The sequence below is a fragment of the Protopterus annectens genome, chromosome 4.part0, assembly GCF_019279795.1.
Source record: "Protopterus annectens isolate FY-2018-M chromosome 4.part0, PAN1.0, whole genome shotgun sequence".
NCBI lineage: Eukaryota > Metazoa > Chordata > Ceratodontiformes > Protopteridae > Protopterus > Protopterus annectens.
In genome coordinates, this window is record NC_056733.1 from 828,561,073 (window position 1) to 828,587,714 (window position 26,642).

Here is a 26,642-nt window from a genome sequence, read left to right on the forward strand (position 1 = left end):
ATCGAAGAGCGGAGATACCCATGAGGTGGAAGGTTGAGACCCAAAAACTTTCAGGAGAACAGACTCCTCTTCAATAGGGTTGGTGGACTTCCAGCCACCCCTCTGGGGACCCTTTTGATTCATCTAAGTCAGTGTCAGATGTGAGAGACTCCTGCGGGGAGTCTAAGTCCTTCCTCTTCCAAATTCTCTTCCTAGGAACCTCATCAGTGGGAACTTCTGGTGAGGTCTCGAAAGAGCAAGGGCCACCCAGTGGGGTTTCCTGAGGCTCAGGGTCTCTACGCTTCAAAGGGATCTGTGAGGCAGAAGTGGACACAGGAGCTTTTGGGGAGGAGGTAGCTGAACCTGAAGTTGTAGATGTCCTGGGGACATTGCTCTCCTCATGGCTTCAAGGGCGCCTCTGCTCCAATGAGAAGGAACTGCTGGATCCGAAGAAACAACAGATTCCCTCGGCACTGGAACAGTGGGCTCTGAACCAGAGGTAGGAGCTGAACTCATCCGAGCTGAGGCCCCGAGAGGCAAAGTAAGAACAGACAGGTCAGTCAGACTATCCTCCCTGGACCCAACCGGAGAGTGTTGGCTCCTAGACTCCTCAATGGGTGCCAAGGAAGTCTGAGTAAACGGAACTGATAGCACTGGAGCAGGCAATGGCTCAGAAGACTCCATAATCATCAGGTCCAACAACTCCAGCTCCAGTGGACTGGTATGGCTCGGAGGAGGAAAAGAAGTCGATGGCATAACAGTCTTCTGTTCTGAAACCACTTGGGTCAGAGCCAATAAAAATTTAGCAAACGCCGGTACATGTAGCAGCTTCTGCACCACACGATCCACATCCAAATCGGATAGGCTGATCGAGGACCGAGATGAATGTATGGAGGGTGGTACCAACTGTACAATAGGAGACTTTAGTATGTCTAAGGCCGGTTCCAGGACTGGGGACTGACTTCGAAAAGACAGGACGCTCGGCTCTGAAGGCTGTTGAGCCGAAGTCTATGTTTTTTTAGATTTTGTCACATCAGATGAAGAAGCCTTAGAAGACCTGGGAGACTGGCTAGATTTATCCTGGTCACTCAAAGCTTCCTAAAAGGAAGATTTTATAAGTCCTCTATCAATGAGTTTTCTTTTTTTCTCATGTAATACTCTGCTAGAAAAAGAATGGCAAATGGAGCAGCTCTCTTGCAAGTGCAAGGCTCTGAGACAATAAAACACAATTTACGTGACTATCACTGACATCTTTTGTCCACACTTTGGACATTTTTTAAAAGCAGACTTGGGATGTTTGTCTTTATCCTGGTCAGCCATGACACTATCTAGTATACCAAAAAGATTTGAATTATTCAACAAGGATGTACACACACACAAACTTTAACAATTTTTAAAGTACACTATAAGCAGTAAATAGCCCCTAAAAAAGAACAAATGGGCTGTATATGGATAACTGTATGTATATATAAACGCACACACACTAAATTTTACTATCTATAAATGCTTGTAAAACACTATACTAAGCTATTCTAATTATCTATACAAGGCACACCAATAAGGGAAGGGATACTAAAGGCCTATAAAAAATGAAGGCCAAAGGGAGAAAGAGAACTAGCAAACTTTTAAGCTATGAAAGATCTAAGTTATAACTAGCAATGACTATCAATAATTATTAATATAAAAGACAAAATTTAGAAAATTTTATAAAAAAAGCTATACTTGCCCGAGCTGTGTTTGGAAACCTCTGATCTGTTGCAGTGGCAAACTAGATCTGAGGTAACTCAAGGTGCATCATGGGATAGGGACTTGGCCTCAAGCAGTCTGAAGACCTCGAGCTTTGTAGTAGGCAGACTCGGAGCCATGGATCGGCTCCAAACCCATCTGTAAGAATGAACGGCGAGATAGAACAACTTCACATGCTCAGTTTCAGAGAATCAAAAGGATTTGTTCTGATGATAGTGATTATACCAAACAGGTACAACATCTTAAGTCCAAGTTTATTAACGAGATATTCAGATTCACTGAGCCAAAAGGCATATCAACAGTCTTTGGTGGGCTCTAGGATGCAATTATTGAATGATACCAGGAGCAACATATGTACTAGTGAGTAAAAAAAATCAGATTAATCACTACTTTTGATAATAACACTTAAAATTTGGTCAGCAATATCCAAATATTGGCACATATTAAAATCAGATACATTTTTTGAGTCTATGTTGGATGAACAATGTAGTTTCAGTTTTCTTAAGGGGAAGACTGTGGGACAGCATTTTTCTTCCTATAAAAAGGGTCATAATTTTGATAGGAATTGGTCCAAGATTACAATAGTGGGCAGTACTTATTGTGGACATTGCAAATATTGTAAGATGACTTCTAAGACCAAATTATTCACTTCAATTAATACTTCTAAAGTGCATGATATAAGGCATTTAATTAAGTGCACCAGTGAATGGGTGATATATATGGCAGTGTGCCAGTGTGACTCCTTTTATATTGGACAAACCTCTTGTGCACTTAAGCAGTGGATAGCATTACATATCAGTGAAATTAAATGTAAGCACACTCGCAGTGCATTGTATAAACATACACAACACAATACTGCACATTTTCTGTTTTTGGGGATAGATAAGGTTGTGGGGACCATTTAAATAGGTCTCAAACATGATTTGCTGACTGAAAAAGAACATATGTGGATAGGCAATTTGGGTGCTCTACTTAAGCCTGGTTTGAACGACCACTGGTAAAAATGGGGATATAATCATTTTTGATACAGTATGTTTGTTTTATTTTTTCATATATATATATATATATATATATATATATATATATATATATATTGTATATTCATCTGTATACTCTATTTTAGTGGGAGTTTTTCTTGGCACACCTGGTGTGGAGGTTTTGTATTTTGGTATTTTTTGCACCTTTTTATTTTAAGGAGCAGTAGTTTTTTTACTGTTTAATATAGTCATGTGAGGGATGTTTTGGGGTTAGGGGTCCTTTACATGGGCCCATGTATTTAAGTATCCATTCCTGTTGCATCGGGACAAACACTGATGACGCCATGTGGCGAAACCGGTCTGTTTGGCAGACTGTTGCTTAAATAAACTCTTCGCTTTACTGCTTCGTTTCTTATTCCTTTTGGCTTACTTGTGCTGGAGTCTTTTTTTTGGGGGGGGGGGGTGTATGTATATATCTATATATCTATATATATATATATATATATATATATATATATATATATATATATATATATATATACATACATACACACTACACACACACACACATGTATATATGAACACACACACACACATACATACACAGACTTCCAAGAAGGATATGGCCTATGAAAGACGTGGCATATCTCATATATATATATATATATATCTACGCACGCACACACACACATATATATATATATATATATATATATATATAAATAAAATGTATATAGAGAGAGAGAGATAACTATATATATATATAGACATATATAGAGATTTTAATATATGCAGTGCACCAGAAGATCAAGACACATTCACATACATAACAAGTGGAGATGGCTTACAAAATGGAATGGAATGCAGTTCCAGGTCCTTAAGATGGGGAAGACAGGCCTGTCAACTTTTACAAGGTTACCTCCAGAAATCCAAGGGCAGCCCTAGTGGGTATGTAGAAGGACGTGGAAATTAGGTACACATGGAACCAGGAATCAAGGTACTATTCACAAGATAAATATGAGAATCAAATGTGATGCTTTAACAACAAATGAATAAAGTCTGAAATATGAGGAGCTAGAATAATGGATATGAAAGCAGAAAGTGTTTTCTTCTGCCTCTAAGTGGATATTTTTTTATCATAAGTTGCTTGTCTCCTAAATCTGATAGCTGTTGTTTCATATTCTAAAGCACTAAAATATGACCTCAGTAACCATGACATCACACATATGAAGCACTCCATGAGTAAATGCTGAGTCATTCATAAATGGCATCACTGTCAGTAAGAGATCCTAATTCTGATAATAAAGCATGACACAGTACAGCCAAGTACAGCAGCTGCCAGGATGTGCTGTTTACAAATGCAGTGCACCGTTAGTGCAAACATTTCATAAGGAAAAGAAAAATCCATTTTAGAAATACTAGGAAGAAAATGATACTAATAAAATATTTTAAAAATGAAAAAACATAACATCACAAAATTTCATAATTTTTGCAGAAATACAGCTGATCTACTGGTACACACAAGGTGACCTTGCACTGCTGACAATCCAGTTTGGGAAACTGACTCAAGACAACAGGACAGTCAGATGGAAAGATCAAGCCCTCCAACCAGCAAATGTCTTCTTAAAGACTGAAAGAAACAAGACTGCTTAATCATAAGACTCATGAGCATGGAAGACACTGTTGCAAGGGGTGGGCCACCAAAGGGGGGGGGGGGCAGGAAAATGGTGGATTTTCAAAATAAGTATGACAAATTCTAACCAGCGACTATGTATGTTTTCAGAATAATGTCTTGCATCCCTCTACAGCAAACAATCTGCAAGGGAATTCACCTTACAATGGCCAGTCCAACAGGGAGCTACTAGAGTTATCTAAAAGAATTCAAGAGTCTGCCATTTGCCAGGTAGTCAATCAAAACTGTAAACGAAACTGCTGATAGCAATGATGCTTATCAAGGGCTAGTTTATTGGAGGAATACAAAACAAACAAAAATAACCAGTTGTTTGTTTCCTGGATTTTTCAGCTGTGTAAAGGGCATTTTCCTAACTGAACAAAACTGACCTTTAAACCTTTAAGTGCCATAAAGCAAAGTAGTATCTGCTTAGCTAACACGAATTATCATACAGCTTTGGTGCCAAGAATAATGTGAAGAAAGGTCAATTATGTCTGGCCCTTCATTAGTGCCTTTTGCATCAGTTTCACATTTTCTGTTAGCAAAACAAACAAGCCCATCAGCATTCCCAAAAGGAAGAACACTTAAAACCCCCTTACTTCGCCACTAATCATAACATATTTTCACCCACCTGGACAAGAGCATGGGTGTAGCCATACCTCTTAACTGTCATGATTTCTGGCTCTCTGATTTAGCCTTGTTCTTAAATGTACAATGTTTCTCAAAGTCAGACATGTTCATGGGTACACATTTTATTAAATACATAAGCTAAGCCTTACATAAAGATTCACTACCACTAACTACACAGACTATATCATGAAAATAAAAAGTACTCCTCTTTCTTACAGTCTGCTATGATTTTAAAAGTCAGTGCTACGAGTTTAAATGCTTGGAGGTTCGAGCACTGTGGGTGTTGTCAAGCACATACCATAAACGTCACCATGCAAAAATGATAGCCATAATTACAGAGATTCATGATCCATACCTGTCCACTTCAAACTGAGGGGTTGCTCAACAAAAGCAGTACTGATTTTGCTTCCTAGGCTTTACCAAATATCAAGCTCCTCCCCTAACTCTTCTTTTCCCTCTCCTCTAGATCATGTTTGCCAAAACACCACCACCATCAGCAAATCAACAAGCCTGAAAATATCTAACAATACCTCATAACCTATCACCTTACAGGCCTTGGGTAATATTGATAAGGTCAGTACTGAGAAGGTAGATGTCATCCCACTATACCTACACCACCAAAACCCACACATAGATGCACAAAAACATTCTCAGAGGCTCTCAATAAGAATCTGCCCAAGCCGCAGAGACCTCCAAAGCAGAAATGCAAGCAACCTCCACCCTTCTTCACAACCCAAAAGACACAACACACAGACTCAGTGTGCCACTCAACCACAGCCCATAAGGCAAAACAACGTACCTAACACATTGGTCATAGGTGACTCCATAGTCAGGCACACTGATGTTCCACTCACCAAAACAGACAAGGAGAAGGTTACTGTTAGCTGCCTGTCATGTGCCAGGATCAGCCATATAACCCACGCACTCAGGTCACTCCACAACAAGTACAAATATGACTCAGTCATTGTCCATGATGGTGTGAACGACCGGAGACATACCTCCCTGGACTACATGAAAAGAGACATGGAGGAGTTCTATGATCTTGTAATCCAGGCAAGTATGACCCTAGCCCTGAGTAGCATCCTACTTTTGCCCAGAATGATGTCGCAGTACAAGGACAAAATGATTGACTTCAACAATTAGCTGAGCTTCTGATGTCATTCTAAGCAGATCCAGTATCTGTCTGTCTGGATCGACAGGCCACAATGCTTTGCCAGAGATGGGCTGCACCTGTCACCCCTGGGATTCCGAATGCTGGCTAAGGCTCTTGCCGTCCCTATAATGCCTTTTTTAGGCAAGGTTCAAATGACAAACCCACCACCGTAACAGATACAGGCAAGCAAAACCTGAGGGTAATGCTACTCAATGCTAGAAGTCTAAACTTCAAAATGCACTCACTCGAGGCACTCCTTAAAATGGAGAACATTGATATCTGTGCAGTGACTGAACCCTGGTTCAAGGCTCCAGACAGCACCCCCTGCACTACCAGGATATAACTCATACCATACCTTTCGGCCATCTAACCAGTGCCAGAACACCAAGGGTGGAGGTGTGCCCATATTCATTAAGGATGACCACACCTCCAGGCTAGTTGTCCAACATAATGCATTCGAAATTATCCAAGTGCAACTAACTCTGGGCAAAACTGCAATACATATTGTAGCTTACTACAGATCCCTCACCATGCCCCAGGATTCCCACTTCTCTTTTCTTGATATAGTAGAAAATATTAGGGTACAACCAAACACCCTAATAATGGGCGCTTTCAACTACACCACCATTAACTGGGAAAACTACTCATGTACCAACTCCTTCACACAACGCTTTCTAGAATTCATAAACTCCAATGCCCTGGATCAACTTATCTACACCCCCATCAGGGGCAATAATATCTTAGACCCAAGTCATTACCAACATGAGTGACCAGTGTTCCACACCTGAAGTAATCTCCTCGTTAGTCAGAACCGACCATAAGCTAATCACCATAGATATCCACATCCCGTCCCCATCCCTCATTAAGGAAACCACTGTAAAAAACATTTTCCGAAGCCAACTTCATGCTTCTTAAGACAGAAGTGGCCAACTTCACAACATCCATGCAGATGGACAATACAGTTACAACTGCTGAATCTTATACAAATGCATTATATGCAAATATAAGCACTTACACGAGTGCATGGATCGTGGTATCCCTAACAGAACCAAGATGCTATCCCTCCAAAAAAGGAAGCCAATCTGGTGGTCCCCTGCTATAAAACTCTAGAAAAGAAGGAAGAAACTGTTGCAAAACAGAGTAAAATCCCATGAGTGCAGGAGATCCCTGGGCAGCCTTAGTAAGAAGTTGAGATCCCTCATAAAATCCTCCAAAGCCAGCTTCGAAAACAAGACTGCCACTTACTAAGGACAACCATAAAGCATTCTATAACTATGTCAAGAATCTCAATGGCAACACCCAGATCTGCTCTGAGTTACAGCACAATGGCATGAAAATTACGGAACCAACTGATATCGCCAAGATCCTGGCTGACAGGTTCAGTGCTAACTTTACCCCCACCCCCTAAAGGGCCCATATCCATACTGGAAGAATGCAGTGCCCCTGCAATCACAACTGACCACGTAAAAACTGCACTCTCCAAATCCAAGAACACAGCATCCATGGGACTGGACAACATCCCAGGCTGCATTCTACATGAACTTCAGAATGAACTGACCCCCCACCTAAGCACCATGTTCAATCATAGCCTCACGACAGGCTTTGTACCCACTGAATGGCGCACAGCAACAGTTATACCACTCAAAAAGGGGGAGCCACCACGGATCCTGGGAACTACCACCCTATTAGCCTGACAAGCCTGGTTTACAAGGCCATAAAATGTATCATGGAACTCAAAGACAATGGTAACCTCCAAACTCTGGACCCCACCCAGTTCGGGTTTGTGAAGGGCAGATCATGTCTCCTGAACCTGATCAACCTCTTTGAAACAGTCACCAAAGCTGTAGACAAGGTTAAGGCGGTTCACACAGCCTATCTTGACCTCGCCAAGGCTTTCAACACCATCCCCCATTCTGGAATCATACATAAACTCACTAATCTGGGTATAAATCCAGACGTCACAAGAGGGGTTGCTAACTGGCTCATTGACAGAACCCACACTGTTTAAGTTGCAGACTTCAAATCTGACTTCAAACCTGTGACAAGTGGAGTAACACAGGCTTCAGTCTTGGGTCCACTCCTGTTTGGGATCTACTTCTCTGAAGTACGGGCTAACACAGAGGGCCTCTGGCTGATGACATTCGCAGATGACTACAAATTAGGTGCCACAGTTGAGTCCCCAAATGACATGGACATCCTACAAAAGGGCCTCACTGAGACTGATGCCTGGTGTCAGAGCCATGGCCTCAAGCTCAACGCCAAAAAGTGCATGGTCATCCCCTTTGCAAAAAACCTCTGTACCCATGAACTACAACATAGGTGGCAGTCAACTTAACGCCAAAGGTGTGATGAGACTTTGGGACTCAGGTAGACAGTAGTCTCACTACAGCTGTCAGGAAATCCTTCAACTTGGCTCACCTCATCATGAAAGGGTTCTCATCCAGGAAAAAAGAGGTCATTGTTCCCCTCTACTCAGCTCTCATTAGACCCATTATTGAGTACAACGCCCCTTCTGGAATGTACCTCACAAGACATCTGCAACAGCTGGAAAGGCCACAAAAATACCTCACAAAGAGGATTACGGGACTCAAACATATGCCCTACACTGACCATCTCAAAAATCTCCAGCTTTACTCCGTAGCACATTGCCTACTCCGAGGTGCTCTCTGCCTAACATACAAAGCTATGTGAAACCCAGAGTTGTTGGACATGCTACACCTAAAGGAATCCCAATCCCTCCGAGCTACATGCTCTAGAGACCTAAACCTTGTCACCGCAATAAACAGAACATGCTGGAGGGATAGATTTCTGTCCCAGAGACTTCCCGTACTCTGGAACAAGCTATCTATCTATGTCAAGCAGAGTTCCTCACTAGCATTCTTCAAGAAAAATCTTGAGTGGATGGGAAATAGGAAATACACCCCAGGGATCACTTCTGTTGCCCTGCTCAACAGGGGCACAGGAAAATAACCTTCTTGGGTGGCAAAAGCCAGGGAATCTTGTTGGCAAGGCTTACATAGGCCCTTGGGCTGATAGCCTAGTACCTACCTATGAAGAGGAAGGAAGGATGATTTGTTTAAGCAAACAGATATGGATCAAGAGGATTTCTTATTATATTAAGTAAATAACCTTTGCATCTTACATGATCCCAGTCTTGTCCGTTTCAAACTGAAGGACAGGGTCCCCAGCTATACTTCTTGAGAGGCATCAAGACAGAATATCTTGGATCTTAAGATAACATTTTGCATAGTACATTGTTTTGCAAAAGTATGCAATTAAGCCCATGTCACAGCTGCACAAACATCATCATCTACTGACAACCTCCTGAAGTTTAATGATGTAGCCATAAATCAGGATGAATGAGCTCTAGGTTCACCTAGAATTGTCTTATTACTAGAAACATAGTAGTAATACAGTTCGACAACCACCTGGACAAAGTGAATCCAGGGATTTTTTTGCTCAAATCTACTGCAGACAAACAACAAAGACTGTAGAATCTTAGTCGCCTGTGAACACCGAGTCACTGCAATTTGAATTCAACTCTGCTGGAGTATTCAGAAAAGACATCTGGCAGATTGACTGGTTAAGGTTTAGTTCCCAATCTACCTTAGGAATGAAGGATGGGTTAGTTTGTGAGGATGCTCTGTCTTCAATAACAGTTAGGTATGGAGAACGTCAGAAGAGGGCCTGTAGCTCTGAGACCTTCCTTGCTGAGGTTACTGCTATGAGGAAAAAGTTTTTCCTAGAAAGGTATCCAAGATCTGCCATAAAAGCTATTGAAAGGGAGAGCACATCAGATCATCTAAAATGAATCTGAGATATCATGAAGGAAAGGGATCTTTGACCCAGGGGGGGGATTGGTCTGAACAGAAAGGCACTCCCGTAGAAAGACACTGCAGATGTTCTGAGCTTCAAGACAAGAAAAACTGAAGGCCTGGTGAAAATTGAAAATAGCTGCTAACTGCAGTTTTATGGTTCAAAAACTTCAGCCTTTGTCAAATACTGTTACTGAAAAATAATTGGGATGGAAGCTGTTCTGGCCACCACCTCCTGACAAGGTGGAACATCTGGTAAGGCAATACAGGGTGGTGGGGTACATTTAAAAGTGTATTGTGTAACCTCTGGAAAATTTGTCTTGCATGATAAAAAACAAACATACTTCTAGATGCAGGGATAATTGACTCTCAACTGCCTCCAGAGTAGGATAATCAAATAAGTTCCTTAGAGGTGGTGTCACTACATCCTGGTTGAAGGACCATGGAACACTTATTCTGTGGACCACTGCTGTCTTTAGGGTGATGTCTTGTTATAAAAGGCCCCACAGTCGTGCCAGTTTATATCAGTTAATTGCTTATAAGACTGCTGCTGAGACTTGCAGCGCTTAAGTTCTTCACGACCTCCTGCTTCCTGAAAAAGAACCACTGCAGGGCACAGCATGTTGCCCCAACAGCTGAGAACATTTCCCTCTCTATTCACTGCTGAGTAACTTCTCCTTAGGTCCACAAAGACACAGCCCATGCATTAAGTACTCTGTCCTCTAGATTGCACAGCTAGATATGCAACAGGATCTACTCTCACAGGTGTGTGTGTGTGTGTGTGTGTGTGTGTGTGTGTGTGTGTGTGTGTGTGTGTGTGTGTGTGTGTGTGTGTGCGTGTGTGTGCGTGTGTGTGTGCGTAGGGAATTGTGTAAATATGATTTTAACTACTAGTGGTCTCCAAGTAGCAGCCTGGAAGTACCTTTAGTGTCAGCAGTGCAACAGTTAAGATGCTCGTCTTTGGAGCAGAAGACTGTGGGTTCTATTCCCACACTAATTAGATCAATTGCTGATAATGCAGTGTGGTGCAAGGGAGGTGCTTCATTCCTGCGTGCACAGTCATTGGATGAGACTGTAAATTGACGGCCTATATGCTTTAGTGGATGGTAACCTAGGTGGATGTAAATAATCTCATGGCACCTATGGAAAACAGTAGGGAAGGCTCCCTGATGCCCTGGCCAAATTCCCCTAGTAGAATAAATACCACCTAAGGTTTTCCCCTGAAAAGAGGTTCTTAACCTAGTGCGACTAACCTGGTTAACAAAGACTAAATAAAATAATGTTAGGACAACTGGACAGTGATGGGACTTATTGCTTTTGGTGCAGAAGGTTGTGGGTTCTATTCCCACACCAGGTAGATCGACTTATGACACCAACGTAGCATAAAGGGGGTGCTGTAATACTCAGTGGGTCACCATCCTTTTTAGGGGAGGGATGGCATAATGGTTAAGGTGTTTACCATACAAATACAAAGCATAGGGTTTGATTCTAACCTCTGGAACAATGACTAGGGTTAAAATGCCCCGGAAGGGCAGCTAGCCTACTTCTTACCTATGAACCTAAGATCAGATTTGCTAATAATTTCAAGGAGTGTGAGACAAGGTCTCCTCACAATGGGGATGTTGGGGGGGGGGGGGGGTTCTACCAGCAATAAAAAAAAAGTCTAAGATTATGTATCATAACTTTTTAACAACTTGTACTTTTTCAGTTCTTTTTGTTATTTGGTTAGATATTTTCAGCCATTTCAATTTCAGGAAAATGTGCTAGAAATGGTGCTGTCCAGATACTCTTCCCAAAGACTTGACTTGATGTCTGCAGAGCTTAATCTGTAGCCCCATATTTGTGCAGTAAAAGACAAGAATCCATAGTTTAAAAGCTATAGCATACGTGGAGTCGATGTTCAACAGAGCAGACTCTGCAGTCTTGTTGCCACCTGCAGGAAGCTACCAGTCTTGCAGAGGGCTTTCATTAATGGGAGGTAGACCACCAGCAATAATTCATCTTCACAGAGATAAAAGCACAGCTAATTACCTGCTTCATGCGTTGTTTCTGGGGTCATGGCCGTGGATGTGAAGGATGCAGCAACTTGTCCAGTGGAATAGTGCGCCTGCAAAGAGAAACAGAGAGAATAGAAGGTTTCATTAGACTTTCATCCTTCTAGAACTAGCTGGTCAGGTGCATAAGGAAAAAGTAATAATACAAGTCCTTAGTCATGTTTACTGCTTCCTAACTATTCAGTCAGGGAGAGAGAGAGAGAGAAAGGGGAACAAGGTCCAGATACAAGAACTGAAAAATAAAGAAAAAGCACAAAAGAGTATATATCAGAGCTTTAGAATGGCACAATACAGAATACATAAAAATAAATGGTAGGCATAATTCTTTGCTTTTTTTTTTGTTCTGTTAAAGATTACTCGTTTTTTTTTTTTTTTTTTTTTAATACTTACAGACATACATAAAGCCATGAGGAGTTGACATCTGTCCATGTAAGCATCCACCTATTGAAGCACTCAGCCTCCTCAAGGCCACCCCAATGTATTCTACTGCCCAAAACCATCCTAGGAGAGGGCAATATTCTCCATCCAGGCAGGTAACAGATTTCATCTGCCCATTACTCTATCTATAAAAAGTATTTCTACAAAGCCAAATAAAATCTACTTCCATGAGGCTACAGTTCAGTCTCCCTTAACTTCCTAATCCTTAACACTTTAACTAGATTTATTTATTTATTTTTATTTTATAGATAACCAAGACATATCACAAGAGGCCTTTTTCATTCATGAGTCATGACCTAATTACGAAGTAATTCAAACCGGAAGTTGAAATGTATGACAGATAAAGAGAGAACAGTATTAGGTTATCTTAAATGGTAAAAGCAACATTACTACTTATTACAGTCCAAGAAAATGCACAGTAGACACCATTGCAGACCTTGAACTAACATCTCATCAAAAGTGGTTTACTTGACATTATCAGGAAAGGCAACTGCAGCCTAATTCCCATTTGATTTTTTTTAAGCTGACTAGCAATGGTACACAATTTGGTTACCTGTCCAGATCCATCTAGGACAGCATTCTAGATCAGTAGTCCTCTTACAGAGGATGCATTTACCATATAAGGAAAGTAATGTAGCAACTTGGCAAGAAGCAGAAGGATAAAGGGATCGCCTCAGTTCATTGGAAATTCCTGATAGTTACCAAACACTGTAAGGAACTCCAGGTTTCTAGTTGAATAACTCTGAAAAGAAGACAGTTTAGGAAAGTAAGTTTCTTGGTGTGCAATGCAGAACAATCACTTAAGGCTAAGGGGATATCACCAGCTCCAAATAAAGATGAAGACTTCATATTCCCAAACCAAGTACTGGCAAGATCTCTACAGTGCCCGTCTTCTGTCCATAAAACCTGTAAAATGGGAGTTTTCCTGCTTTGAACTTACTAGTCTTAATGCAGACACAAGGGCTCCCACAGTACAGGAAGCTTACAGTGCTACCGCAAACATTGTTGCAATGTATCTATTAACAAATGCCAGAGGTTAAAATAACAAATCAATGAGTATGAGGTAAGAACTGCTCAAGACTGTGATTTCTTGCTTGACAGAGACTTGGTTAACTCTGTCCATTAATATCCAGTTTACATGAGGATCCTCATAAGAATAATACATCCTGGGGTGGTACTTCTTTGCTTAGAATGATGAACACACTTGCCGATGTTAAATGAACGGTTTTACCAAGACTGTAGCGGTCTCTATTAAAACTCATGGTGAGGTGTGGCTTACAGCCTCCTTTTTATTGGTCACTTTTTATCACAGATGGCACAGAATGCTACAGAAGTTTTTAACTGGTGGTGATCTGGTGGGGAATCTAAGTTTCCTTAACATTTGCTGGTCCACACTTACTTCCTCTAGTGGGCAGTTCTTAAAGCTATTAGAAAACAGTGGAATATAACTACACACACAGTGATGGAGCCTACAGAAACGTTCAAACTGTAACTTAGAGGTAGCTTTTTGTAATTCTGACCATATGTGTCACCTAGGATATCACATTAAAAAGGTAGATGTGATACCACTCACACCAGGGTCATTATATGACCATCAATGCACTATCAATGCATCAAGCACTGGAAAATGGAGTTGGAAATATCTGATGGATGACAATATAGAAGATTGGGAAACGTTACAGTTTTTTTGAATGGTCTTATTTTAAAGCACAGCCCAACTAATGAAGTCAAAAGGACAGTCTTGAGTGGTAGAAACAAAATATCAACCGCCATGCGGACCCTGGGAACTACCGCCCCATTAGCCTGACTAGCCTGGTCTGCAAGGCTATGGAGCTTATAAACAATGACATTGGTAATCTCCAAACTCTGGACCCTACCCAGTTCGGGTTTGTAAAAGGCAGATCATGTCTCCTAAACCTGATAGACTTCTTTGAAGCGGTCACCAAAGCTGTACATGAGGGTGAGATGGTACACACAGCCTATCTAGATCTCACCAAGGCTTTTGACACCATCCCCCACTCTGGAATTACAGACAAACTCACTAAACTAGGTATAAATCCCTATGTCACAAGATGGGTTGCCAACTGGCTCATTGACCGAACCCACACTGTGAAAGTAGCAGACTCTAAATCCAACTTCAGACCAGTGACAAGTGGAGTACCACAGGGTTCAGAGTCCTAGGTCCTCTCCTGTTTGGTATCTACTTCTCTGAAGTACAGGTTAACACAGAAGATCTTTGGCTAAAAACAAGGAGCCATAACCAAATCTCCTAACAATGTGGACATCCTACAAAAGGGCCTCACTGAGACAGATGCTTGGTGTCAAAGCCATGGCCTCAAGCTCAATGCCAAAAAGTGCATTGTCATCCCTTTTGGTAAAAACTCTGTACCCATGAACTACCACATAGGTGGTAGTCTACTTAACACCGAAAGTCTGATAAGAGACCTTGGGAAACAGGTGGACAGTAGTCTCTCCTTTGATAATCACATCACCACAGTAGTCAGGAAATCCTTTTACATGGCACACCTCATCACAAAAGGTTTCTCGTCATGGAAAAAAGAGGTCATTGTTCCCCTCTACTCATTACTCATTAGACCCATTACATAGTACAACGCCCCTTTTGGTACGTACCTCACAAGACATCTACAACTGGAAAGGCCACAGAAATACCTCACAAAGAGGATCATCAGCCTGAAACAGATGCCCTACGCAGACCGTCTCAAAAAACTCCAGCTTTACTCTCGCATATCGCCTACTCAGAGGCGATCTCTGCCTAACATACAAAGCTATGTCAAACCCAAAGCTGTTGGACATGCTCCACGTAAAGAAATTCCAATCCCTCCGAGCTACACCCTCTAGGGACCTAAACCTTGTTACCACAATAAACAGAACATGCTGGTGGGACAGAGTCCTAACTCAGAGGCTTCCCATACTCTGGAACAAACTACCTATCTATATCAAACAAAGCTCCTCATTAGCACTCAAGAAAAATCTTGATGATTGGATGGGAGATAGGAAATTCACCCCGGGATCACTTCTGTGGCTCTGCTTGACAGGATCACAGGAAAATAATTTTCTTGGGTGGCAAAAGCCAGGGTACCATTTGGCTAGGTTTATATAGGCCCTAGGGCCAATAGCCTAGCACCTACCTATGAACCTATGCTCTAGATCCATACACAAACATGCCAGGAAAATGAATTACTGGACTGCAATCTTTTTCTGATGGATACATGTTTTTAATTTCTTAAGCTGACAAGAAATTCATTGACATCTTTAGTGCATATAATGTGAAGTAATTTGCTTGCCATATGGAAAACTGACGTCTGTTAGGTACACTTAAAATCTGATAATACCTTCATTACAGACCCAATCAAAATTGCAATTTTTTTTTAACAGTTTAATTTACTGGGCCAGCTAATATGAAAACAGCTGTGAATAGTGTAAGACTGAATGTTTCTGGTCCAGACATCTTGAAGTGCTATTTTTTGACTGATGTTATTGACACCTTGATCACTTGCTTTACCAAATCTTAGAGTCAGCCGAGCAAATAGTTGTGCCAGGTATATGGAAAGAATCATTATCTCTGATTTTTAAAGGAGCATAATCTAGGGATGGTCTATAATTACAGAATAACAAGTCTAGCAAGCTTAGAAAATACGTTATACAAACTGGAAAGAAAGTCAGTATGTTTTCAAACAATTAATTGATATTACTTGGCATGGATTTATATCATGCTCTTCTCATCTCAGCAGTTTATCAGAATTTTAGAAGACTACTGCAAACTCTTACGAACAAGGAATCTCTTCTAATGTAAACTATATGTCTTGTCTGCCCCTAGGTTTAATCATACTAATATTACAAAATCCACTGGCTTAATCATACCTAAAATACTAGGACTAAAAACTTATTTGGGGATGCATGGCTATGTTTCTGAAGATCCTCGTGGATCACAAGCCTAGCAAGTACCCATAAATCTATATACATTTTTGAATAAATAAAAGTCAGAAATCCTAATCTGTTGATGGTAAAGCAATGGTGGCATCTTTCTGGCACAACTTTGATAAATCTATACTTTTATTCAGTGTGGTTTAAAGATTTTGCATGCTGTGATTTGAGACAGGGACACATGACTTGAAAGCAGATAGTAGTGCTCCATTCCCCAACAGACTGCTTAGCTGCCTCACTACCAAATTCACACAAACAGTGCTCAATCATATAAACTGAAGTTGCTCAGTGGCTGTCCTGCTCATGGTCCAGAAAGTTAAAACAATATATAAAAGAAAACAATACTACTGCTCCATCAAGTATGGACCCGTTCTACCATGTACAGATTAGGTACTTTGTTAATAAAACATGGTAGATGTGTTTACATGGTCTTGGCAAGACAATAAGCCACTGCACTGCCAAAATGCAGAACTACATAGTACTGTATAATATGAAGCAGAGAGAGAAATATATAGGACAGCGAATATTACAAGGAACACAACTGGAAAACTACGTAGAGGCACAACATAAAATGCAACTGAAATCAACATACTAGTCAAATTCCATCTAGAAATGCAATGACCTTCTGTATCATAGTATAACCTGATATTAAACACATCATATAGCACTGTGCGACCTATGCATCTCGGCTACCACATCTGGTAGCACAATGCATTGTATCTACCTTCCAGAAATACAGTGTTAAAAGGGTGGGGCTCCAGACCTCTCAGAAATAAAACAACAAGGTTTCACCACTTGAATGATGTGTACATGATCTGATTATGACCTCACTTTCTCAAATGTTTCACAGAGTGGCTAATTATGTCGACTGGTCATAATACTGCTGAAAATGAGTTATGTAAGGCTCAGGCATAATGGGGCAGTGGAGTGTGTAACTAAGTGTGGGCAACAGTACCAAGTTACAAATCACATGACCAAGATGTTAGAAAGCTACTACAGCCCTGGCAGAGCTGTTCCTGAAGTAAGCTAGAAGAATCCTCTGAAGGTTAGAAAGCTCAAAGATCAGCTTCAGAGCCTGTGCATATTCATTAGCATTTCAAGGGGAATAAAGACAGAAGCATGAGCTCAGCTTAAGAAAGAAGCAGTGGGATCAGCTCTTGAGGGTTCGCAACTGCAGGCAGCACCCCTATAGAAAAAACAGTTGTGTAAAGCTGCACTTACCTATAACAGTAGATATTCAAATTTGTTGGGACAAAGAAAGGACAACCAATGTCAAAACAGACCATTTCCAGATGGCTGTCATGTCTACTGTCTTTTGTTATACCCACCCTGGTAAAACAGTTCCAGGCAGTATCAAAGTTCATTAAACTAAGGCCTTATCTTCTTTGATGACATGCTGGAATGACATACATGGTCCCTTGTACATACATTTATAAGGCATTACAAACTGGATTATTTTTCTAGATCCAGGGCTGGCTTTGTTAGGACCATCTTTCAGGGGCTCCTGGATCCATTTCCTTCTTCCTCCCACGTTGAATAGGTTCTGGTAATCAACCCATATCCCCTTCAGGCTACTGTAGCAGTGGGAATGATGAACATATTACAGTTCTGCAAGCAGCACTTATACCCATAAGAGATGTTTGAATTCCTCACTGCTGCTGCAGTAGCAACACTCACTTTCCATCCCCAATTACTATACTGAGTTACTGCTGGGAAATCATTTAGTGACTATTTCTTGTTTTTATAGTGCAGGAGGAGTATGCTACTACTTAACTTTTGGGCAAAAACGTACTGAGGATTTTTCACTCTGACAGCTGATTTTCCCTTCTCAGGGAAGAAGTGTGGAAGGGAGCCACAGCTTTTGTAAGGGCAAGACACAGCCCATTTACTTTAAAGGCTACTGCAGGCAGTGGGAGTGATGAACACTGCAGTGTTGCTAGTTAGCAGAAAAGTACAGTTTTGTACCTACCATAAATGTAGATGTTCGAGGATCCACATTGCTGCAGTCATAACCTGTGGGTAGTCCGCTGTCCTCGGTCGGCCCGAATACCAAAGTGTTAGGCTGGCGTCGGTCATAGTCGCTCTGATCTGACGTCAGTACGCAGTGGTACTAAAGCGCATGACCAACGCCATATCCTCAGTCTTTCTTGCCCCAGATGTCAGAAGGCCCAAAAAAAAGAGGCCATAGCCAAAAATAGAAAATACCCAACCACCAATTACAGACAAAATAATTACCCCAAAAGCAACACAGCAACCCTAAACTACAGAGGGAAGGAGGGAGGGTATTGGACTGCAGCAATGTGGATCCTCGAACATCTACATTTATGGTAGGTACAAAACTGTACTATGTTCTTCGTCTCACATTGCTGCAGTCATAACCTGTTGGTAGAATCCCAAAGCAAAGGTAAGGGAGGTTGGCAAAAAAGGCACTAGGAGCTGCTAACATGCCCTGTAAAACTGCAGTGGCAAACCCAGCCCTAGACTTGGAATAAAGAGGAGATGGTAATGTTTAGTAAAAGTGTGCACTGAACTCCAAGTAGCTGCCTCCAAAATATCCTTAGTAGCTACACCCCTTAAAAAAGCAGTAGAAGTGGCAGTAGCCCTAGTGGAATGAGGTCTAATCCCAGCGGAACCTCCTTTCCATGATGAGAATAACAAAACGCAATACAATGGCTAATCCACTTAGAAATAGTTTGCTTTGAAACACGTTTTCCTTGTGAACCCAAGGCAAAAGAAATAACTGTTGAGACTGCCTGAACCCTTTAGTTCTGCTCAAATAATAACGTAACTGCCTGTGAATATCCAAAGTGTGCAAAAATTTTTTCCCTTATTTTTGGGGATCAGCATAAAAAGTAGGCAAATGAATAGATTGGTTCAAGGCCACATCAGAAACAACTTTAGGCATAAAAGAAGGGTTAGTACGCAAGGATACCCTATCCTTATGAAATATTAGGAAGGGTTCCACTGCCATTAGAGCCTGTAATTTAGATACCCTCCTAGCAGACGTAATGGCCAACAAAAAAGCAGTCTTCCAAGACAAAAACTTCAACTCAGATGTAGCTGCAGGTTCAAAAGGAGGTAAAGTCAGTTTTTCCAACACAAAATTGAGATCCCAGGAAGGAGTAGGAGCTCATTGGGGTCTTATGTTCTTTGCCCCTCTAAGAAATTGCTTAAACAAAGGATGAGAAAACAATAGTGGATCACAGTCATAGTGAGCAGAAATGGCTGCAGCATGAACTTTCACGGAGGAGAAAGACAAAACCCTTGTCTAGTAAGTCTGTAAGGTACTGTAGTGTAACACTCAAATTAGGGCGTGAAACATCAAAGCTCTTTGCTGTGCTCCAAAGAAAAAATCTCCTCCATTTATCAGCATAAACTTTCCTTGTACTAGGCCGCCTGGCTTCCAAAATGACATTTAAAACTTGTTGAGGAAGCTCGACCCTAGGGTCTAAAACAGAATATGCCAGGCTGTCAGATGCAGGGACTGTATCCTGACATTGAGGAAATGATTGCTTTCTTGAGACAAAAGGTTTGGAATTGTTGGCAAAGGCCAAGGAGGCTCCCCAACTAAACTCCTCAGCAAGGGGTACCAGTGCTGACGTGGCCAATCTGGAGCTATAAGGATCATGCAAGGCTTGTCCTGTCTGGCCTTCAAGAGCACCTTGGGAAGGAGAGGCAGAGGAGGAAAGGCATAGACGTGAAGGTTGTTCCAACTGAAAGATAGAGCATCCACTTTCCAAGCTTCTGGGTGAAACATTTTTGTGCAATATTTTGGCAGTTGGACATTTTGTGGGGACGCGAACAGATCTATGTCTGGAGTTCCCCAAGCCACTGTCAACTGTTGAAATACATGAGGATCCAATTTCCACTCGTGGGGGTCCACCAGTTGCCTGCTGAAAATATCTGCTAAGGAGTTCTGTGCTCCTGGCAGAAACCTTGCTTGAAGAGTGAGGTGCAAACTCAGAGCAGTCTCCCACAAAATCATAGCTTGTCTGCAAAGAGGGTACGAATGGGTTCCCCCCTGCTTGTTGATGTACCACATGACAGTTGTGTTGTCTGTTTGAATCAACACCTGTCCTGGTTGAAGTAGATCCTTGAAAGCCATCAGAGCAAATTGGACTGCTAACATCTCCTTCATGTTGATATGCAAATGCTGTAGTCTGGGAGGCCACGTGTCTTGAACCCATCTCCCATTGAAATGTGCTCCCCAAGCCATGTCCGAGGCATCTGTCGTTATCTGACTCGCCTCTGGTCGGGTCACAGAGAGTCCCTTGTTTAGGTGACATTCCTGAGCCCACCACAAAAACTCCCTTTGGATGCAAGGTATTATCTGAATGACAGTGTCCAAATCGTGGCAGTGTTGAGTCCATACGCTTTTGAGATACCATTGTAGCTTCCTCATATGTAGTTTGGCATTGGGAAGTACCAGAATACAAGATGCCATGAACCCCAAGGCTTGAAGGACTGTCCTTGCAGTCAGCCTGGACAGAAGGGATAATTGCTGAAAGTATAGGGGAAGATTTCTTTGTTTGTCCGGGGTCAGAAAAGCCATCTGAGAGGCTGTATTCAGTCTCACACCCAGAAAGCACATGTCCTGAGAGGGTACTAGACTGGACTTTGTTTCGTTCACAGAATACCCTAGGCACCTTAACACTGCCATTACACATTGTAGATGCTGAAGTAACATGACTTTGTCTTGAGCAAGAATCAGGCAATCGTCCAGATAAGGATACATTTGTATTCCTCTTAGTCTTAAGAAGGCTATCACAGGAGCCAGGACCTTTGTGAACACCCTGGGCGCAGTAGATAAGCCAAAGGGCAATGCAGAGAACTGATAATGAAAAGTACCAGCCCGAAAACGCAGGAACCTCCTGCAACTGGGCCGGACAGGAATGTGCAGATAAGCCTCTTTGAGATCCAGAGTTACCATCCAGTGATCTTTGCCTAGCAGAGGCAGAAGTTGCTGTAAAGTTAACATCTTGAATTTTGGGATGTCTAGGTATGTGTTGAGAATAGACAAATCCAGAATTGGCCTCCAAGTGTTCCCCTTCTTTGGCACAAGGAACAGGCGAGAATAAAATCCTAGGCCTACTTCTGACGGAGGTACCACCTGAATAGCCCCCATTTCTAAAAGTAAAGAAATCTGTTTGTGAGCCTCCATCCTTTGCTGAGGAGGTACATCCGGCATGCCTTTGAAAGGAGGCAAGGTGTGAAAATAAAACTTGTAGCCCCGAACTATAATGTCCAACACCCATTTGTCCTGGGTGACCAAAAGCCAATTTTGCTTGAACAGTGCCAACTTTCCTCCTAGAGGAGCTGCCAGACAGGAGGAATCTGGCAGCTGGAAATACAGGTCATTGGGTCTGTTTATGAAAAGGCTGACCCCTGCCCTCACCAGAAGATTGTGCAGGAGAACTCCCGTCCTGGTCTGAAAGAACCCTGAGCATGAGCTCTGCCCCTACCACGTCTAGATCTGCCCTTGGACTGGTAATCGGAAGAAGGATATGCCCATCCTTTTGCAGGCCAATTTCTGCTAAACTTAGGGGGCTGCACTTGTAAAAACTCCTTAACTGTTTGCATGGACTTAGCTTTGTCTTCCATCTTCTTCAAAACTGACTCCACAGGAGAACCAAAAAGAACTTCAGATTGGAGGGGAGCATCCAAAATTCGAGCTTTAATATGCTCTGACAAATTCTGTTCCTTAAGCCAGGCGTGCCTACGAATAACTGAACCAGTGGCAGCCACCCTGGAAGAAGCCTGAAGAGCATCAAAGCCACACTGCAAAGAATGCTTACCTACCTGATCAGAGGCATGAACTAAATCCTGCAATTCCTTACACTCTATACCCTCAGCTAAAGCATCTACCTTAGATTTCAACTGACTTAACAGAAAATTCTGGTACTTCAGCATATGAAACTGGCAATTCAAAGCCCTCATAGCTAGTGTGGAGGAGGTATACACTTTTTACCCCACCTATCCAAAGCTCTAGAATCTTTATCCAGAGGAACTGGATTCTTTACTACAAGCCCTGACACCCTTAGGTCCCTGGCTAATAGTTTCTGGGTCAGCTCTAGGACTCTTATATAAATATTTATGAGCCTCTGGAACTCTGTAATACCTGTCTGGCTTGACAGGGGCCGGAGGTAAAGAATCAGGATTAAGGGAAGCCTCAGAAAAACATGTAAAACAAAAATTCCCTAAGCCTCTTCGAGAATCGGAGAAATCCTGACCTTCCCACTTAAAATGCTCCCTCATTGAATGCAGGGTTTCAGAAAAAGAAAAATCCTCTGGAGGAGAAGCAGAAGGACAGGAGTCCTCTGCATCCGAATCAGAATAGGGAGGAAAATCCTGAATGTCCTCAGCTGAAGACTCAGAGTAATCTGAGGAATGCTCCAAACCCTCCACCTCTGTCTCTACCCTAGGCCTCTTATCTGGAGGGCATAGAACCTCTGATTAAAGTAATCAAATCCTCTGCCATTTTCAGCATATGTTTTTAGGAACAGAGCCTGCAGAACTAGGGCTGGCGCCTGTGCCAGAAATACCAGGCCTAGCTTTAGAAGGTGCTTTAGTGACAGAAGTAGAAGGCCTAACAACCTTACGTAAAGAAGGGACTACAGAAACTTGAGAGGCCCCTCGGCCTGACCTGACTCCTGAGAGGCCAATTCCTGCAATATTAAAGGCTCCCCCTGAGACTCAGCTGAAACCTCGGCTGGATCCACAGATTCCACCGTAGTTTCCAAAGACGGCGTCCGCAGACGACTCATCCTGCTTAGGCTTTAACGATTTCTCTTTTTCTTAGCGGTAGCGGCGTCAGAGGATCCGACGGCATGTTGTAGTTGCAAAAACAAGTCTAGCACAATCTAACCTGCGTTTAATGGTGCGCTTATTAAATCTAAGCGCCAGCGACACCCGACTACATCGTGCTCAGGCCCCAAGCAAGGAATACAGAGAGAGTGGTAGTCCCTATGAGGTATCTGTTTCCCACAAAATACAATCACTAACTTTTCTGACATCCGGATTTAACTGAGGCAAGAAAAGACAAAATATTCCCCAACGGGTACTTAGCTAACTTGGTCTTGGTCTGAAACTTAGAATGGTCATGCGCTTTAGTACCACCGTACTGACGTCAGATCAGAGCGACTATGACCGACGCCAGCCTAACACTTTGGTATTCGGGCCGACCGAGGACAGCGGACTACCCACAGGTTATGACTGCAGCAATGTGAGACGAAGAACATCTGGTAGAATACAAGATTAAATAGGGAAAAATCTTTCCAGTAAAACTAAAGAATGAAAAAAGTATGCTTTAAAATAAAAACAACTTTTATTTTTGAGAAACTACAAACTAGTATGCCAATATTCCTCCGTCCCTTTTTTCCCTCTTAATAACAATCTTCAAAATACAAAAAAATGAAATTTAAGGGAAATTTTTTAATAAGTGTTATAACAGACTTACTTACAATCTACTAACCATCAAAAAGCCTGGCACCCTACTGAGTTTTAGTATTAGCCCCTTCCACCGCCCCAAGTCAGTGTTAGCTCTTCCCATGGTGCATTACAGATACAAATACAGACTTTCAGAGAACCAGATCAGCCAGGTAGAGGTCTTAAGTTATCCATAAGAAACAGAGGTTAATACTTCCTGAAACCTTTCTGAATATGCTAAAGATTGCAAACAACCAAATTAACATAAATAAAAAATATTAAAGTTTTCCATGCAAATTGACAAAAATATTACTTGCATCCCTACCTTCAACATCAGAATATACAACATTCTTCATCAACTGCTATTCTTAACTCTTCAAAGAATAGCAAAAGACTCAAAAGGCAACATCTCCCCTTAAGAAATGTACTCTGTTCCATAAATAACAGAAGGTGGTCCCCTGTGTCATTCTTCATAAGTTCCATTGCAACTCTCTCTCCATCACTTCACAAAGAATACTGGTCAGGCTCTAAGGTCTAAAACGCTATGGTCTACAGTGACACCCCACAAAATTTGTTTTTGTACATACTTATCCTCAAATTATGCTAACCGCTCTTTACAAATAATTCTGATTATTTTTACAAAAGCAATCAAATTTACCTTTATTAAAAATGAGAGTACACTGCATTCAAGGAAACACAAACGTGAATATGCAGGTTAAGATACTCAGAGAACTTAACTTTTGCTTGAGATGAAGGGTGAAAAACTAAGTTAAGGCATAGAGTAATATTCGGACAGAAAGATGGTTGAACAATTATTCACACATCTCAGTCTTCATTACCCATTCCAGCTTACAGGTCAGAGTGCTAGGTTTCCCAGATAACAGATATGGACTCAGCTGAATGAGAAAATATTCCCACTTAGCCTCTTCCACAGATGCTCAAACTACACAAGGCCTTTTGGACCGAAGACTGTCCCAAGGCAGCCAGCAGTATGTCACAGAGCAAAAAGGCTATGATTATAATGCAGATGACCCAAGTAATGGAAAGCAATCCTGATGATGTAAGAGCTGACTAGAGAAGGTGTGGCAGCTTCATCAGACAGACACTCTCTTATGATTGGAAATGAGTCCAATTCTATGCATTGTGGCAGGGTATTTCACATTCAGCAATGTATGGGCTGAGAGACATGCTCGGCTCTGCCAAGCACTGTGCATGCACTGTAGATGTCATTATGTATGTATGATCCTCCTATAAGATGAAGTAGTAAGCAATTTCTTCACAGCTGCTGACGTTAGCCACCATAGGGTGGTTAGGTTAAAGTCAAGAAAATCTCTGATGTTGCAAATAGGATTGTCATCCTGAGATCAGCTCCACAAAGAGGGAACAGGGAGAGCAAATAGGTGTAGGTGTAATCAAAAGTGGTAAACGCTGGTGGGTTGGTGTTAGGTTTCAGAAAACTGTTTTATATATTTATCAAATAGGGGGTGCAGAATTCACCCATGTCATTTGACAAACAGGATAACCAATCAACAATTGCATAACCATGAAGAATCTAATCTGTTAAAACAGTAAATTGAGCATACTACTTGATATTATATCCAAGATGCAACAAATCCAAAGCCAATGTCAATGTTATCCTTCTTAACTTGTGGCAGGAATCCAAAACAAAACAAAACAAAAGCAACTCTTTCTAATAAATGCAAACTGCTGTCCCGAACAAATAAAGCTGCTTCACTCAAAAAACACTGAGTGCAGATTTACAAGCGTCAAATGTTTAACAGTTAACTCCATGCAGCTCTAGGTGCATGCTATATGTTACCTAATAGGCCAGTAAACAGTGAAGGTCATAATAAGGCCTGATACTACAAATGCATTTCTGACCTAGATGCAAAATTTAGCATAATTTATATCACTGAATTTGATATTCCTGGTGATTTGGCCCAAATGGAACCAGAAGAAAATAATGTCAGAAAATGGATAAAATGCAAAACTCAAGCAATCTCAGAATGCCACCTCGGTCGCATACCCTGAGAAAATTAGCAGAATTTGAACACTCCTGGTTGCCTTCAAGAATGAAATGATTAATCAGAATCCCAGTCCATGTGAGGCAGAGCCCCTCACTGACTCTGTTCAAGAGAAATCTTGACGAGTGGATGGGAGATCGTAGGTTTACCCCGGGAATCATCTCTGTATCACTGCTGGACAGAGACACAGCAAACTAATGGGTATAGTATTCTCATCCTAAGGGGTGGTGAAAGCCACACACACTCTGGCTAGGCTTATAAATGCCCTAGGGCAGATAGCCTAGTATGAACCTATGAACCTATGAATGGAAAAATGCAAATGGTGTCTTGGCTATATTTAAGGCAAAGCAGCATTAGCACAGTAGTAGAATTACCATTTGAACATGTGTTCTTTCAGCTTCTCTAATAACAAACAATTATGCTGGTTACTCACAACAGCAGTACATCTTCAACAGAATCTCTCGATGAAAATGTCTGAAAATATATCACTTGCATGTCAGTCGCTGGCTTCAGATTTTCCAGCAATCTTCCTTTACAATGCATGTATATTCAACATCTCAGTCTGGCTTGTTCCAGTGTAAAGTCGGGGGTCCTCCATATGATTTTCACTTATTTCCTGGCCCTTGTAATGGTTATTTCCCTGAATAAACATTATTCAGCATTCAGTATGCCTACATTGAAAGTTAAATTCTAATGGGAAGATCAACAGCAGCAACTGCCCCGTAACAAAAGGCTACAGAAAAATACACAATGCCTTTGTACAGCACTTGCTCCAACAGTCACA

The 26,642-nt window shown here is 41.7% G+C and overlaps 1 protein-coding gene across 1 annotated transcript in view; it reads right to left on the reverse strand.

Moving 5' to 3' along the window:
- PPIL2 (peptidylprolyl isomerase like 2) overlaps nt 1-26,642 on the reverse strand; it is a gene marked incomplete in the record, with an annotated part of 2,081,325 nt that overhangs the window by 1,188,830 nt on the left and 865,853 nt on the right. The window contains 1 exon segment of the mRNA XM_044068775.1: nt 12,004-12,079. Within this exon segment, the coding sequence (XP_043924710.1) occupies nt 12,004-12,079 (76 nt within the window).